General features: G+C 43.1%; 1 protein-coding gene across 3 annotated transcripts in view; it reads right to left on the bottom strand.

Annotated features, from left to right (window-relative positions):
• LOC134036407 (receptor-type tyrosine-protein phosphatase mu-like) overlaps positions 1-15,636 on the bottom strand; it is a 102,023-nt gene extending 86,387 nt beyond the window's left edge. For all 3 annotated transcript variants that reach the window (XM_062481346.1, XM_062481345.1, XM_062481344.1), the window contains exon 1: positions 15,330-15,636. In XM_062481346.1, coding sequence (XP_062337330.1) covers positions 15,330-15,402 — 73 coding nt within the window. In that variant the 5' untranslated portion in view covers positions 15,403-15,636. The remainder of the gene's footprint in view (positions 1-15,329) is intronic.
• Positions 15,637-15,943: the final 307 nt, after the last annotated feature.

Below are 15,943 nucleotides of genomic sequence, written 5' to 3' on the forward strand. Positions count from 1 at the left end.
TCTTGACCTATTTTTTCCATTGACTGTCCTATCGCAACTCCATACATCACTGAACAACCCCAATGGTATTTTCACATCAGGGTATAGTCTGGGCTGTAGTATTAGGGACTTTAGTGCTTCTATCGCTTGCAGTCTGCCTTTGTGTCCTGTGAAGGATCATTCCAGGGACTAACTAGCCTACTACTGCATCCAGCTCAATGGTCATCAGGATTAGGCTGGAACCAGAAAACCCGTGAAGTCAAGTGCATCTGAGATCTCCTGTTACAGTATGGGATTTCTCATTAAAAGTGTGACAAGCACTAAGGGGAAGATGTAGGTCTATTGCAGGTGTGGATAGAAAGGAGGCTGAAGATACTGTGTGGTCAGTATGACTGACTTGGGCTTTATAAAGCCATCTGGGGTGTGCTCATTCCTGAGAAAATCTAACCAGAGGCTGATCATCTATAAACAGAACTGTCTGACAATCGATCAATCTGAGGCCCGAGGTCATTTTTCTTTGTGGTTTTGGCTGAATGACCCACAAAGGGCAGGATTCTTAGAATACACTTGAGCAAAAACAAGCCAGTCTGACCATCCCTGAGGCCTAGGCTATATCTTCTCTTGGCCCAAAGAGCTAAATCAATCACTCACCAGACGAGCAGTGCTGCCGGGGCCTTGTTTCACACCCAGACACAGCAGCACAGCCTCACAGAGAGACAACGTGTTCAAAACATCACCAACATCAATATGACCCGCTGGTCACAGTTGGTTGATAGGCCTTCTCCAAGAGTAACTAGATGGGTCTCCCCTCTGACACAATTCTGCGCTGAGTCAAAAAGATAATCCTTCTCGCACCGTATGACAGCTCATTAGATTAGAATAGCCTACAGTAGCATATAGTGCTGAACATAGCCTGCAGTGAGCACTGATGTAGCCCCAGGCAGCAAGGTATTGTGGGATTACTGAGCGCTACTGTAGCAAGGAGGCAGGGCTGCAGGGTTTTTTTCCCTCTCTAGCACTAAGCTAACGGCTGCCAGCGCTGGTGCTATAGGAGTGACGTGAACACATACTGGATCTTGCCTTCTGAGAAAACAAGGCTACACTCTGAAATCTCCTTCTGTGTTAAAAAGTGATTAGCTATGGGGAGATATACACCAACCAGCCTTCCGTGTACGGTTCCCAGTTCCTTAGAACATTCACTATGGAATGAGTTGAATGTTGACTTTTGAAACCACAGACGGAGGTTGGGAGGAAATAAAGTTGCATTCCAATTAGGACTGAGGAAGATAATGAGCAACTTTTCATGTCTGCATATTTACACTTACTACTGTGCCAAGAGCACTGAAAGGAGTGAGTGAGAATACGATTTCGTTTGAACATCGCAATGGTAAGTCAAGTCACTAAGTATTCCACTTGTACCCAGAGGTTTAAGAGAAAGCTCTACTTCTCGTGAATACACATTATTATATGGCCATCTGTAGTGCTGACCTGTCATGAGAATGAGGCTTGTCTCGCATTAAGTGTAGTGTGCTAGCAATTAAGAAATGTTTTCCATATGCATGTGCAAAACAGGTTTTCTCAAATATAAAGTAGTCAATTCAAGTTAAGTTTGTGAACAGCCCACGTGTATAAAAATAAACAATACAAAGTCAAACTAACTCTAACTAATAAGCAAGACAGAAAGCTGGCAAGCTTCCCGAGTCCTACCATACTGATCAGGAACGTAAGCAGCATGGATGCTGGTTTTCGTTCTATTTTCCCAAATATCAATACGGTATGACTTCAAACAATTCCAAACAAATTTGTGTCTGTATCATTTAGGGAATTCGTTTTAAAAAATTGCAAGGTGTGCACAAAAAAGAAGTCTTAAATTATGTTTGCAAAAATGTGCCTCCAGCCACACTGCCATTAATGAATGTAGAGGACCTTTAAAAGAAAACTCGGCCACACATTTCGTTAACCTACGGTTCAGTCATAATGACTGCACAGATGAAAAGCAGAAGCCACAGATATAATTGCATTATTTAGGTGGGAGCGTGTTAACGAAGGCTGTGTCTAATTAGGGACTGTCATGTCGCCGAGGCACTTAGCGAGTGGCTGACACGGGACGGCTGCTGAAGCCACAGCTAGTGACATGTGTTGTCCTCCATGAGTCGAGGCATATTAGCTGACGCTCAGTAACAGAATCGAATCACCACCATGGAAGTCGAGGCTGTGAACACCAGAAGGTCACAAAGTAAGTCAAGCCATATTCGGGCCAATCCTGACATGAAATTCCAGGGCAAATAGCTACACAAAACATACATAAAGAAACCCTTGTGATGGTGGGAAATGACAGTAGAGTAGGAGACGTGCCTTTCTGAGGCCTTCTATCTACATCCGGGGGTAGGTGCTGTCTTTCCCTTCAGCTGCCAGGTCTTTTTTAAGGGTGAGCAAGTAAATTACTTTGTGTAATAAACTGCGCTTCTGCCACATCCGAGTGAGTCTGAAAAGGCTCCTGGCCAACGTGGATGGGTCCCGTCACCTGGCCCCTACCTTATCTCACAGCCGTCACAATGGCTGGCTCAGAGACCAGATGCCTCAGACAGAGCTCACAAAAGACGCACATGACAAGACCCGCACAGCTGAATATTTCTTCACAATCAAAGCTTGACAAAGGAATAATGGGGAAAGTGTAGGTGGGAGAGAGTAATCCTAATACATCTGTGGTGATGTGGTCTTTTCTTTCTCTTATCCTCCTGTCTGTCGATGGCGTTTCTGATTCTTATAAACCCTTCACGCCCTCAGAACAGGACGTGTCTTTTATGAAATTGGCTCGAGACAACTTCTTCACTCCTTGACTTTGTCAACTGAATTGTGAGTTTGAGGAATGTGTCTGCATTTGCCGACACATTTGCAGTTTTTACATGGACAAAGAACTTTGTTATGTTCAAATATCTATAATAGAAAAATCTATGGTGAGTTCTGGAAAGCAGTCTGCACCAGCTCAAAATCCAGCACTGACAAGCCTTTGCAAGCCTCACCAGCCACAATGATTCTGGTGTCGAAAAGCCTGACTGGACTCCCAGACTGACTAGTTTATTTTCCCCTCTTTCTGCCATTTTTATCTCTCTGTTCGCATGCTGTTCAGTGTCCATTTATCCATGCTGAGGGTTTCTCCTTGGCAGGAGCGATCACTTTCAACAACAGGGCCCTGCGAATCAGAGCAACGTGTCGCTTCGCTCCAGTGACAACTAACGACTACCAATGTGGGTAGGCAGGCTGCCAGACCACTGGGGAAGGGAGAGGATGGAGGGGGGGTGTAGGCGTGTTTGTGTGTGTGAGGGGGGGGGGCTGCCTTCACAGGGGAGACAGAGCTGTGGCTCACCAGCAGCATCAAGAACCTCACATCCATCACATCAGTTCAGTCAACAAAGACCCCTTTACATGATTGACTCTGAGATCTGATCAATCTGTTGATCTGTTGACTCAGATGTGCCAGGGATGTGTGAAACAGGGAGAGCAAGAGTGAGAGACAGACAGAGAGAACGACCATGGGGGACAGAGAGAGACAAACAGACAGGCAAGAGATAGAGAGGTAGAGAGAATTAGAAGGGAGAAAAAGAGAGCCATAAGAGAGCTGCCAGTCAGTCAAATGACTGGCAGAGTCACGGTGGAGGAGACATGGGGTGTTTGTTTTCCTTCTCCCCAGCCTCTGTTCAACTTCCCTCAGAAAGTCACAGAAGCCACCAAAACTTTTTATTGCCACTATTTTTTTTGCATTAAGTCGGGGAACAAAAAACAGACTACTCACCATGAATAAACACTAATTGGTTGCTAATTTTCTTAGTTCTTGCCTGGCTGATTTATTGCCTTTGGGCTAGTATGAATTATTCATCCTACTGGCAAAACAGCTTTATGTAGAAACCTAACAGGCACTGCATTCATTATACTATCATGCAGAGTAATTCTGGGAACTGATGGAATGGTATTAGAATAAAATGCATATTGGGTATTTTCGTTTTTTTTCCGGGCTTTGGCAGGCGCAGCGATTGCGCTTCCGTTGGCAAAGACTAAGAGGGATGTAACGCCCTCGTCGCTGACAAAACCCCCTTGTTTTTACAGAGCACTGGGGGGTGGGGGTTTAGTCCATGTGCTGCTGGGTGGCGAGGGGTGAGAGGTGATTGGTTGTTATCGTGTCAATCCTCCCTCCCATGGTGAGAGAGAGCCACACCCCCTCTGACTTGTGCAGGGGCAGCTGTAACAACTCAAGGCTTGTAATCGACATCATCCCCAACCTCATAAGTGAGAAGCAAAACTGCGCGAATGTCGAAATAACCTACAAGAAAATCCAGTGGAGCTAATTGTGTTTCTTATACTCTCCTGTGTGTTCAGCACATACCCTCCTCCTTCCACCCACCCCTTCTAATAGTGTGCATCCACTGGAATCCACTCTCGTGGTGGTTCAAGAGGAGGGTGAGAAAGGGAAATGCCAGCGGAAGGTGCGGGAGGTTGTAAATGGCAGCGGGCGTCTGAGCGAGGTGTCTGCCTGCCCATGTGCTCTCTGTCTCCCCAGATCTGTCACCACGCTGGAGACGTCTCGCCCCGGGAGGACAGGCCGTGGAGCCGTTTCCTCAGGCTACACAAGCACCAGCGTGAGGACAGCCGGAATGGCTGGGGAGAAGGGGGGCTTTGCTGGGTTTAGGACTAGTTTCCCTCGCCACGGGACCTCCAGTCCTGCCAGCTCCAGCATCGCCACGGAGCCCACCACCTCACATTGTGCCTGCAGTCACGGGAACGTGGATGCCGCCATTCCTTGTGTGCTAAGAGCAATAACACTTTACTGTGGCAGTGTGTGTTTTTCAACAGAGTGAAGTACAGAGCAGTAAAACACAGTGGATGTCATTTTAATTAAGAACTGAGATTTTCTTTTATTGTGTGCTTTGATTTGGTACCAGAAATCACTTTTCAAGCATAAAGTGCCCATTTTTCCCACAAAGCTGAGATACAAGCTTATCTGTCCAATTTGGGGGCAAAGTGAGCATGTTTGGTGAGATTGTTAGGGATTTCAAGGGCTTTCCTCATTATTCTGAGTCAGACAGGGAGCTGCCAGATATTAGAGGGCTTTAACATCAACATGGTCACCCATGTGGAATGCTGCCCATCTCAGGCCTTGGATGAGCATTTCCATTAACAGTATTTAAAGAAACATGCACTCATAACCAGGTCAGTGGGAGTTATCGAACTCATAAATGGACTTTGACACTATTTGTGCTAATTAACAAGTTATTTATTTAGCTTAAACTATGTCAGTTGTAGTGTGGTCCACTTTGCAGTATCCAGTGACACATTTTTGGTTAATAGAACACAAATGACAATGGGTTCTGAAGTATTGAAAGAGTAAAAAAAGAAAACAACCTTGCAAGACATCATCTTCTGACTTGTCCTTAGAGAGTAGTGGTGTAGATATATTAAACATGTTAAGCAAATCTCTACCTAGTCCCAAGTAAATTGAAAAGATGTTTAAAAACTTATTAACGGGCAAAGGATAATATCCCTCCTGGAATTTCAGGACTGACAGATTTGGAGCAACTCAAGCGAAACATTAATTAAGCCTGGCATATGAACGCTTCACCATTTTAACCAAAGGACTGGCAATGTTAGGTCTTACATTTTCACAAGAAGCCACGATGCACACCAAATGCAAATGTAAAATGTCAGTGCAGATCGTCACCCTGTCTGATTAAGTATAGTATCATTTACATTTAGAACACACACCACTGATGCAAAACTAAAATAGCTCGGCTTCTCTACCAAACACGGCGACAGCACGCAAAAAATCTGAAAGGCTATCAGTGCTGTGATTCTGAAACACATGATGCAGTACAGGTGAGAATAATATCTTTCATCCACAGTCAGACATTAAAGGTGAGTTTGTAGAGAAAATGTCAGCTCCTCCTATAGGAGAGTACCTCTAGGTACACTACTGTGGTTGCTCAGCAGAGTGTGTGTGTCTGTATGTGTGTGTGTGTGTGTGTGTGTGTGTGTGTGTGTGTGTGTGTGTGTGTGTGTGTGTGTGTGTGTGTGTGTGTGGGTGTGTGTGTGTGGGTGTGTGGGTGTGTGTGTGTAAGTAAGTAAGATAAGGTGCGCACATCTGAGGGCGCCCTACTTAATCTCTAAAAGTAGTACCCTTTCATAAGTATGCAGGATGAACTTCCACTTCCCCAAGCTGCTTAGAATGATAAGACTGAATATTACAAAAAAGGAATTTAGGTAATAGTCCAACATACACATGAAACAATGTGACCTCAATGCTGACCCTCTATGTGACAAGGAAATTGCCTCTAATGACACACTATGGTTGAGCTACTTTTTTAAATGTTTTTTTTCACAGCATTGTCAATTGCTCAATAATCCTTTTCTCATTCACTGTAAACCTATAATACCAAAGGCTTTCTGTGACTCGGTCAGCACAAGGACAAACTGAAAGGTAGCTGTAGCCTACAATATGGACAGTATCAATGGACAGATACTTGGACCAATGGCCAATAGCTTATGTCTGATTGCAATGGTGTAATATTACCGTGGTACAGTATGAAGAGAGTGAAGTAGATTTGTGCATAACGGCTGGGACACACATTATATATATCCACACACACACTGCTCCTGTAGGATCCTCCTGTAACACTTGGATGAAGGAAATTATAATGTTAGCCATCAAAGAAAAACATGTACTTATACCAGAGAAAATGAACACCCATGAATTAATAACAGTAATCCTAATTTATCTATTTCAGTCAGGTGTTCCCATTAAAGTTGGGCAATCTGCAGGGATTTCTTCAATTAAAGTGTGACACTACAACTAAGACCTGGAAAAATAAATCTCATCCTACCTTCTTTTCATCTTCAAACCGCGTGATGCAAAATCATCTTTTTTGTTGTCATTCTAGAGGCAGCTAATTACAACTCATACATAATCTCTCATGTAAATTTTTGTCCTTCTTTGATCTCACCAAAGCAGTCAAGGACAGCAAGATCATAAACTTGGACTGGATTTGTCATTACTGGCAGATGGGACGAAGTGGTGTGCTGGAGCAAGACAATATTTTCTGTGATGTTTCCCTGGTCGTGTGTGAAGACTAGTTTGTATTGAAGATCCTCACAGGCAAGATTCAGACCGTTTTGGGATATCTAGTGTCATTTGATTTTCCCAAAAGGTGTCTCACATGGAGACAAGGCCTCAGTTCTGTAGTATAGGATGGTAACTACATTCTTCAGCACTGGACACATTGTCATGTGGAGGTGGAAGTCAGTGTCTAGAGTGACCCAGAGCTGCTGTCTAGCATGAGACTGTTGCATGTTTTTGTAACAGATGGTCATCATGATTCATATGGAGGTGACAAGTCATTATCTATGTGTGGCCCGCCTCCTCGCAGCAGGAAGGTCCTGGGTTCGATTGCCACACTGGGCCTGTCGGTGCTCAGGCTGATCTCCTGGGCCTATCTGCGTGGAGTTAACCAACCTAGGTTAACCAAGCACCCCCACAAACACACATCCCCTCCCTGCTTCCCACCACAAGTGAAAGGTCAGACCTGACACCCCAGAAGAAGCCCTGGAGCCCTGGTATGTGCAGCAGCAGCAGCCAGGGCATGCTTTCTCCTCTGGGAGGATGGAGAGTGGAGAGTCAAAGCTGAAGCATAGGGAGAACCACTGGCTGCTCCAGTACGTCTGGGGTCTCATGCCTCTTGGCTACTTTGTCCATAGTAAAAGTTGGTTGCTGCTGTGCAAATATCCCCTCCCTGGTTATGCCCTATAAGTTAATTACCACTTATTTCAGTCCAAAGAATCATTTATTTCAATGTGATGACTTATGGAAGGCTGCCAAAGTACAATATAAGGGGCCAGGACTTAGTCAATTGAAGACAAAACTTCGAGTTAGGAACAGGTCTTGCCAATTTCAGTGGGGCCTTTGCAATTTCAGGATTTTGATAGAAAGCGTGTATGCCGTTTCTTCCTCAACAATCTTCAACAAATGATCATGACAGCCCTGATACACCGGTGTGAAGGCTGGTGCTGCCCTCTTCTCCTCTCCTCTTTCAATCCCCGATGCCCCAGTATAACCAATTAGTCAAGACCTAGATTCATTAAGGTATCAGCCCGGCTGCCTGCTGCGCACTGACACATCCCTGATAATAAGCCTCAGATGGGCCACCACCTGACAAGCAGGACCTTAGAGGAAACAAACACCATGCAGACAGGCACACAGGCAGGACACCCATACCGAGCGCCCACACATCCCCGGCCCCCACGCACACAGAAGACACACACACGTTCCCCTCACTGGGTTAACACTAGTCAACGCGATTGCACACACGCATGAAGTGACACGCAAAGCATTGTGAGGGCACACACAGTATTGCGAGCGCACACACAATCGCCTACGCACCCTTACACTGACATACAGTCAATCTGCGAATGCTTGTTATGTCTTTGTGCATTCATGAGTGTCTTTTGTTCAGATAATTATAGAAACCAAGGCAGAAAACAAAGTTGTAGAGACAGGTTTAGGAGACACAATAGTCAGAGGTAGCACCGCGATCTAGAGAGAGCCTGCCATTACATCTACTAAATCCTTCTGTCGCAGCATGTACTGCACATTATTATTAACTATTACCTTACTATAATCCATCATTAACCAATCAATCAAGTGGCATTTCACTCCCACAGAAAATAAACAATAAACCTATAATTGAACAGCAGAATAAAATGAAGATAAAATGAAAATACGAACCATGATACGTTACTGTGAGCACTGGAACTAAGGAAAGTGTTCAATTCACTCAATACAATATTGCTGACCACCTCTGCAATGTTCATCCTACAAAACATCTTAACCAACCATTCTAGCCATACCAATGTAATTCTGACGCTCAAGTGAAGGCACCGTTGGGGTGAGGCTGGGGTTGGGCTCTCCCCAAGTAAAGAAGGGGTCAGGGGACATCAGGCCTCACAGGGGCTGTTGAATATTAGACTCACACTGGAGCAGGGGCTCATGGGAGTGAATTATTCATCCTTCTTCTGAGCTCAGCATGACTCTGGCTCACCAGGCCACTCCAATCATGATTTCCTCTGTTTGGTGCCCTTTCTCTCCCCCATGACTAAAAAGGGCTGGGAAACGGCTGTGTGGTAGACGACTATGACCAAGGAGATCCCAGTAGGAATAATACCTAAGCTAGTGGAAAACATCTCGCAAAGATCTTTGACACTGTGTTGGTGAGGCTCTGGCACAAAATGAGCTTGCAATTTAGTCAAAACAATCTGAGCCCATAAAGTTGGTTATGATATTGGAAAATATGTTCCAATTACGACATATTATTTAGGCTGTTCTGTATTCCAGGTCCGATATTCATGTTTCCAGTCTATTTACGTTTGAAACCGGCTGTTACTCTTTGGGCAGCTGGTTAGGGAGACCTTCTGAAACGATTTACTACTCAGTAAAGACACTCAGAATGATGATACTGTTGCTGAAAAGCCTATTGACGCTACAGGCCTTCTGCATTAATTACTCTCTCTCTCACCCTGATAGCAAGTCTTTACAGCAGAATAGTCAAGCAAATATCCCCCAGCCCTGCACTATCATTACTATCAAAATGTCCAGTTTGTTAGGTTTTGTTTATTCAGACATGCATTATGCCCAAAACATGTGTTTTCAACCTGTTTCCGTTAGCAACACTGAGCTCTGCTCGCAGCCCCTAATGACTCCAGTGCCCTGTAATTTCTTAAGCGTGTGGCAAACTCTGATTACAGGGTGCAAGCTAAGCTTCAGCGGTGCATCATCTTTTCCAGTTATTGTTTTGTGTTTGCTCTGTTACATGAGCCCTGCAGCTGTGTGTCTCAACAGCCACATAGATGTAGGGGTGTTTAACACCAAGCTGATTTAATACAACACTGAACCACACACCCTTTGGCTACGGGCTACTTAATAAATGTTTTGTAGTACCGGACTGGTACATTAAACAGGGCTTGTGTAAGCTGAGCGGGTTGACATCAGTGCCTTGCAGTTGCCCCTGAACCAGCTTGTTTATCTGCCCAATGCTAATGTGAAGGTCCATTAGCGGTCCCTTGAGGAGAAAATGATGGACTGTTGTCATATCACTTACAATGAAATAACAAAGTATGCATCAGTGACAAACAGGGGTGACTAACAAAACAATGGCATTCATGTTTTATTTTTCAGATGGATCATGAGGTTTAGAGTTAAAAAGGTTTAGAAAATTGCAATGTGTTTCTATGGTCCCTGAAGCTAGTTTTGGGTTGCCACATAAAGAGGTCATTCAAGCTACCATCGCCATTTTCAGAATGTTGTAAGAAGCAGCGCATCCTTTCTCAAACCTCCGCTACACCCCCTTTCTGCAGGCAGAGGGCCCTGAGGGCCTGGCAGCTCCCATGTGACCACCCTGTGCACGCATGGAGCGTACAGTAATGCCATTAAACCTCCCCTGGGGAATTAGTCACACACAGGTTTAGGCTCAGGGGCAATAGAAAAGAGGCCGTTTGAAAAAGAGCCAAACACAGCCCGGGGAGGTCAAAGGCCTGTTTACAGAACAACAGTCTCTTATCAGCCATGTGCTTCCCCGAGGAGCCTCCAGAGCAAACAGATAACAGCCTACAAACAGGCACCAAGTGTGTGACCGATGGAAGCATAATCAGGTACATTCTGCTTAAAGGAAGGAGGGGGAGCATTGGGAGGGCAGCCAACAAAGGGCTCCACTGTGAATGTTCAGATCATGTGCTGGGAAGGTGCTTCTGATGAACTGCTGTTTCAAACCGGTGACGTTCAGAACACGTTTATCCGCTTAATACCTCAACTGGATAAGGATATCAAGTCAATAAAATACAGAATAGGGCTTTTTTTTCAAACCACATTAATTGATATAAAAATACACTAAGGGAAAAACATCGTAGGTCATTTGTGGCCTAATTCAATTTAAGGATGGCTCCATTATTGAATAATTAAATGGCCGATAGGTTCATCCAGGACAGCTTTTAGCACGAGGGAAAACCAACTGTGAAAAAGCCAATGCAAATAACTCTTGCTCAAACAGGGTCTAATGCATTAATGACTGTGCACCGTGCGTTAATGTGACAGCAACAGATTCAGAGTGACAGTAATGGAGAATTTCGCCTGTGGTTATACTCATAAGGCCTGGTTGGGAGGGGGCCGTCTGCACCTGCCTACTGTTAGAGCCCCTGACAGAAGGCAGAGAAATAGCATGAGACAAGGTGAAACATCAGCTGCCCCACACTGCCACCTCCTACAGTACCCCCAGTTGTGAGCCCAGACAACAAGACAGGTCTTTGACATTAAGCAGTTTTTCTTCAAAGTTAGGGAGTGGTTTGATTGTCCTATGGAGGGGGGATTTCAGGTTGAACTTTACAGCTGTACATGGAGTGACGTTTTTATTAGTTCGGCTTTGTCATTGTATGAATTTGTTAAATTTTCAATACAGTACACTGACCCTCAGGTGGTATCTAAGTTGCAGTCTGTCAATTCCAGATATAAAGCAGGATAAGGGCCATGAAGAAGACAGGCTCTTGCAATGGGGTCCTCCATCCATTTTCCGACTCCTCCCCTCCTTCCCTCCCAATGCTTATCATTAATAACAATTGAGACCCTTGGAGCATTAATTAGCGCTGTTTTCTTGAGTGTCTGGACTCTCACAGCCACCTACAAAGAATGCAAACATCTGTATACATAATCTGCTGAATAACAAGTTGTTGGTTTTTTTCTTGTGTTTGGATACCCATGATGAGATCAGAGTAAAAATTGCTCGTGCATATCTATTTCTTTCTCGCCCATCTCTTTCTCTCTCTCTTTCTATTCCTCTCTCTCTCTTTCTCTTTCCCTCACTCCCCCCTATCTGTCTCTCTCTCTTCATTAGCCAGCCCCTGTGCTGGCCTGTGTGCGATTCATTAGCTTTTATCCTCTTCATTTGAAGAAGGAGCTGTATATAATTACAGCATCTCTGTTTGTCCAGCATCCTTCACACAGTCACATCTCAAGGCTAATTACCATTCCACTGCAACTCCTGCATAACAGCCTCACATCAGCCGCTTCAAGAATGAACTTCAAACTATTACAGGCTCTCCAGAATGTAAATAAAATCACTTGCAAATCAACAGTTAATGATTGAATGTGGAGTGTCCCTCTGGGGATATGAAGATGAACTGTATTGGAGACATGCAGTCAAAGTTGCTTTCGTGTCTTGTCTTTGAAGCAGCTTGTCAAGATTGCCTGATTCGGGGAGGGAAATGGCATAACCGTAAAGTATGGACACGGACTTAACCTTGTCCTAAACAAGCTATGGACAAGGTTGTAATAGTCACATGAACAGTATGTTGTCATGGTAAGATGACATTAACTGGGCTGATGTGTGTGGAAAGTAAAGATTACATTTACATGATGCTGCATTCAGTGTCAGAGTAATGTAAAGCAATGTCTGAACCCTAAATCACTTAAAACACATGTCCAATATTCCCTGTAATTCTCAGAGCTTTCACCCAGACATATCTAACATATCATATTTTCGAGAAAACTCAGCACTGAACATACATTATGTCCATAGATTCACACATGCACTGCTATTGTCATAATAAAAACATTTCTGAAAGCACAGTGAGCACAACCACGGAATATAAATGTCTAAACTTTCTGCTTTATACTGTCATCAATCAATCATCTAATGTTTTGAGACAATCTTAAAACTTCCCTACATATTTAATTTCATTCTCCACTGGCTCAAACAACAGAAGCTGCCACCCTCCAAGACACCTTCCTGAAAAAAAGCCTCTATTATTCTTATAAGGGAGAAGGGAAAAAAGATTTTTCATGAGTGAAACATAATTTAAATGATTGCCAGACTTCAAATGAGGTGCTGTTTATCTTCACAAACAGACAACGTGTTGTTTTACTCTGAGTCACAGCTTGGATGGCAATCAGGATTGGTCAACCAGGACACTATCAGAGGCAGTCACTCTGCAATGACAAAGTACTGCATTGGAACCCAAAGCAGCAGCATTACTCTCAACACACGGCTAACTCCTATCAGAAAACAAGACAGCTTTTATGGCTGTAAGAGAAGGTGGTAAACATAACAAAAAGCTCCCTAGAATTGAATGTGCTCAGTCAAAAGGATATAGATATCAAAGCTTAGGCCTGCCAAGAAACTGTTATTTAATATTTGAAAGACCCCCTATACACCACAATGGACTCATTGATTGTGTTTTCAGATGTTTCTGGTTTGAGAGCATGGGTTGAGAGCAGCTCGAAATGTTAAGATGCACAAAAATTATATGTTTAGCCAAAAATGTCCATTGTCCATTTCCTATATTTTACGATGCTAGTAATATTGATCAATTCACATTATTCCCTGTCTCTGATCTAAAGATATTCATGAAAATTACACAAACGTAGAGGGAAACTGTGCAGTAAAGTGAGCCATTTTTTGCGATATCTTTTTGGAAAAATATTTTTTCTTAGTTTTACCAGATTTTTAACCCACAAGCTGCAATGTGTCTCACATTGGTTCTGGCATCTACCAAAGCTTCTACACGTCTAGACATATGTAGATAATCCATCATCCAGTCATAGAGTAAAAAAAAGATCTAATTGATTTTCTTCCTGGTTTACATATTTACACACACGGTCATGCAATTAGGACAGCATTTATCGATGGTTTGAGTACCACTGGGGGCTGAAGAACAGCCGCCTCAATAAATCTCTCCTTTCTCAGGCAACCAGTCACCACAGCAAGCAAAATGAGGAAACCTCAGGTGAAATAGACCCTGATTGGTTCACGAGGGACTTCTTAAAATCAACAAAAATATGCCATTGTGTTGCTTTAATGATTGATCAACCACTAGGAGTTATTTGCACTATTGTATGTTACATCTTCTTGGTTTTAAAGTTTGAGATATACCATGTTTATCATGGTAGTACATTTTGGGGAAATATTCCAGTTCTATTTGAAGAGAAACCACTTTTCCAAATCACATTAGAATAGCATTAGTCTGTGTACCTAACTGGTCTTGTCCTCTGAAGCAGTTTAGATCTCAATACTATGAGCATCCATACGACTATAAGTGTACCATGCTGCCCCCAACAGGTTCTCTGAGTAATAGATGAAAGTTGTCAACAACATCTAAACACCTAAAAACCACAGTATAGTTTAGAATGCACTTAAAGCATTCTAAGAGTCACAGTAGTTGATCAAATATAAGAGATGTTAAAAAAACTCTTATTCTATTAAACTTATTTGAAAAAGTGTGTCAATCAACAATGATAAAAAGCTTTATGCAAGGTAGATAACCTAAAATTATCCTCAGGCTCAACATTTAAAATTCATGTTGGTATTGATCAGCATGAACATAATGTACCTCTTGCACATAGAAAATCCATTGACAGCTCAAATGACCCCTTTTAGGGTTGGAATTAAACCGTTTAATGTCCCCTCAGGCACTACTGTCCAATAGCCTACTGTAAGAGTGCCAGACTGCATTTGTCCAATGTGAACAAATTTGACACCTAAACATAAAGAACATAAACCTGAAAATGAACCTCTGAGCCTCGTCTCTACTGGACATCAATCTTATTCAGAAGTTGCCTATAGTTGCTGATAATTGATAACATAACTGTTCATTGTTCACCCCAGTCAAATCTTTTAATAACAGTTTAAAACCCCATCCTAATTACACTCTCAATTGCTCAAACTTACATTGTTGATAATTTACAAGGCTGACCACTCACAACATTGTCAATAGTACACTCTTTTCGGCAGCTGTTATACGACATGGACAGAAACTGAATTCAGGAAACGTATGTAAAAGTTTGGGGAAGACTAAGTAGAATGACATTATGTGTGGATATGCATTATTTCAAAGCGCATGTTTCTGGAGTTCACTCGGGGCTGAGTTACTACAGGGTGTTTAACCACACCTGCTGAAGCATCACATGTATTTAAGCATGTCAAGGCAGTACGTTCGGTGGTAATGGAAGCAAAGCATACATCTGTTTAATCTGGCTATTGAACAACCTGTCCAAAATTAACTTACTGTATTCTCCTATTAAAGCTTTACCTCTTGCTATTGTCTCACTTTAAACGAAGTACTCTATCACACAAGTCACTGCACAAGTAAAACTTTTTAAACAGAATCAAAACTATACAACATATTTACATCTAAGTGCACCTGATCGGGAACCGCGGCGCGCCGAGAAGAGGCGAGTTGGAAACTGTCTATTGCTTACCCGAGCTATAACAAAAGCATGACAGCACAAAGAACACCTTTTTAGTTTATACTTAAGATTTTCATACCTTTAAATACTTCTCCTCGAACAGACACCAGCAGACTTATTGCAGCGAATAGGCAATTGATAACTTTATCCATCTCGAGACTGCAGTCGATGAGTTAACCCCCGCCGCGGGGTTAACTGAAGACACTCTTCCTCTGTTGCAAGTGGAATTATACCTGTACAGGATGTGTCTAATATACTAAACTGTAGCCTCCTTTCCTTCGTATTATTGTGTATAAATAGGCTATTAATGGTGCCGCTTTCCGATTTACAGACTTCGAGGAGCTATGTGGAGTCCAGAATTACGCGGGCACACTGACTGGTCCGCAAGCCTCGAAGTGCGCGTGCTTTCTCCAGTAGAGGGGGTATTCGAGCCCTGACTGTGCTGGCACGCGCGAGTCAGAACAGCTCATCGAACCGATGCTGTCCCCTCCTACCTTTTTGGGGTTATTGACTGGGATTTGCAGATTTGCATGTTTTCCGTGTAGGCTATTTTACACTTTTTTCAATCTATCTCTTTGTGTATGACTGTGTAACAAATAATTAATCTGTCGTTCTGACTTTAACTACTTTATCTATTTCCTAATCTACAATGTTACAAACTCCATTGTAATTTAATGTATGTCTTTACAATGG

The sequence above is a fragment of the Osmerus eperlanus genome, chromosome 16, assembly GCF_963692335.1.
Source record: "Osmerus eperlanus chromosome 16, fOsmEpe2.1, whole genome shotgun sequence".
Lineage (NCBI taxonomy): Eukaryota > Metazoa > Chordata > Actinopteri > Osmeriformes > Osmeridae > Osmerus > Osmerus eperlanus.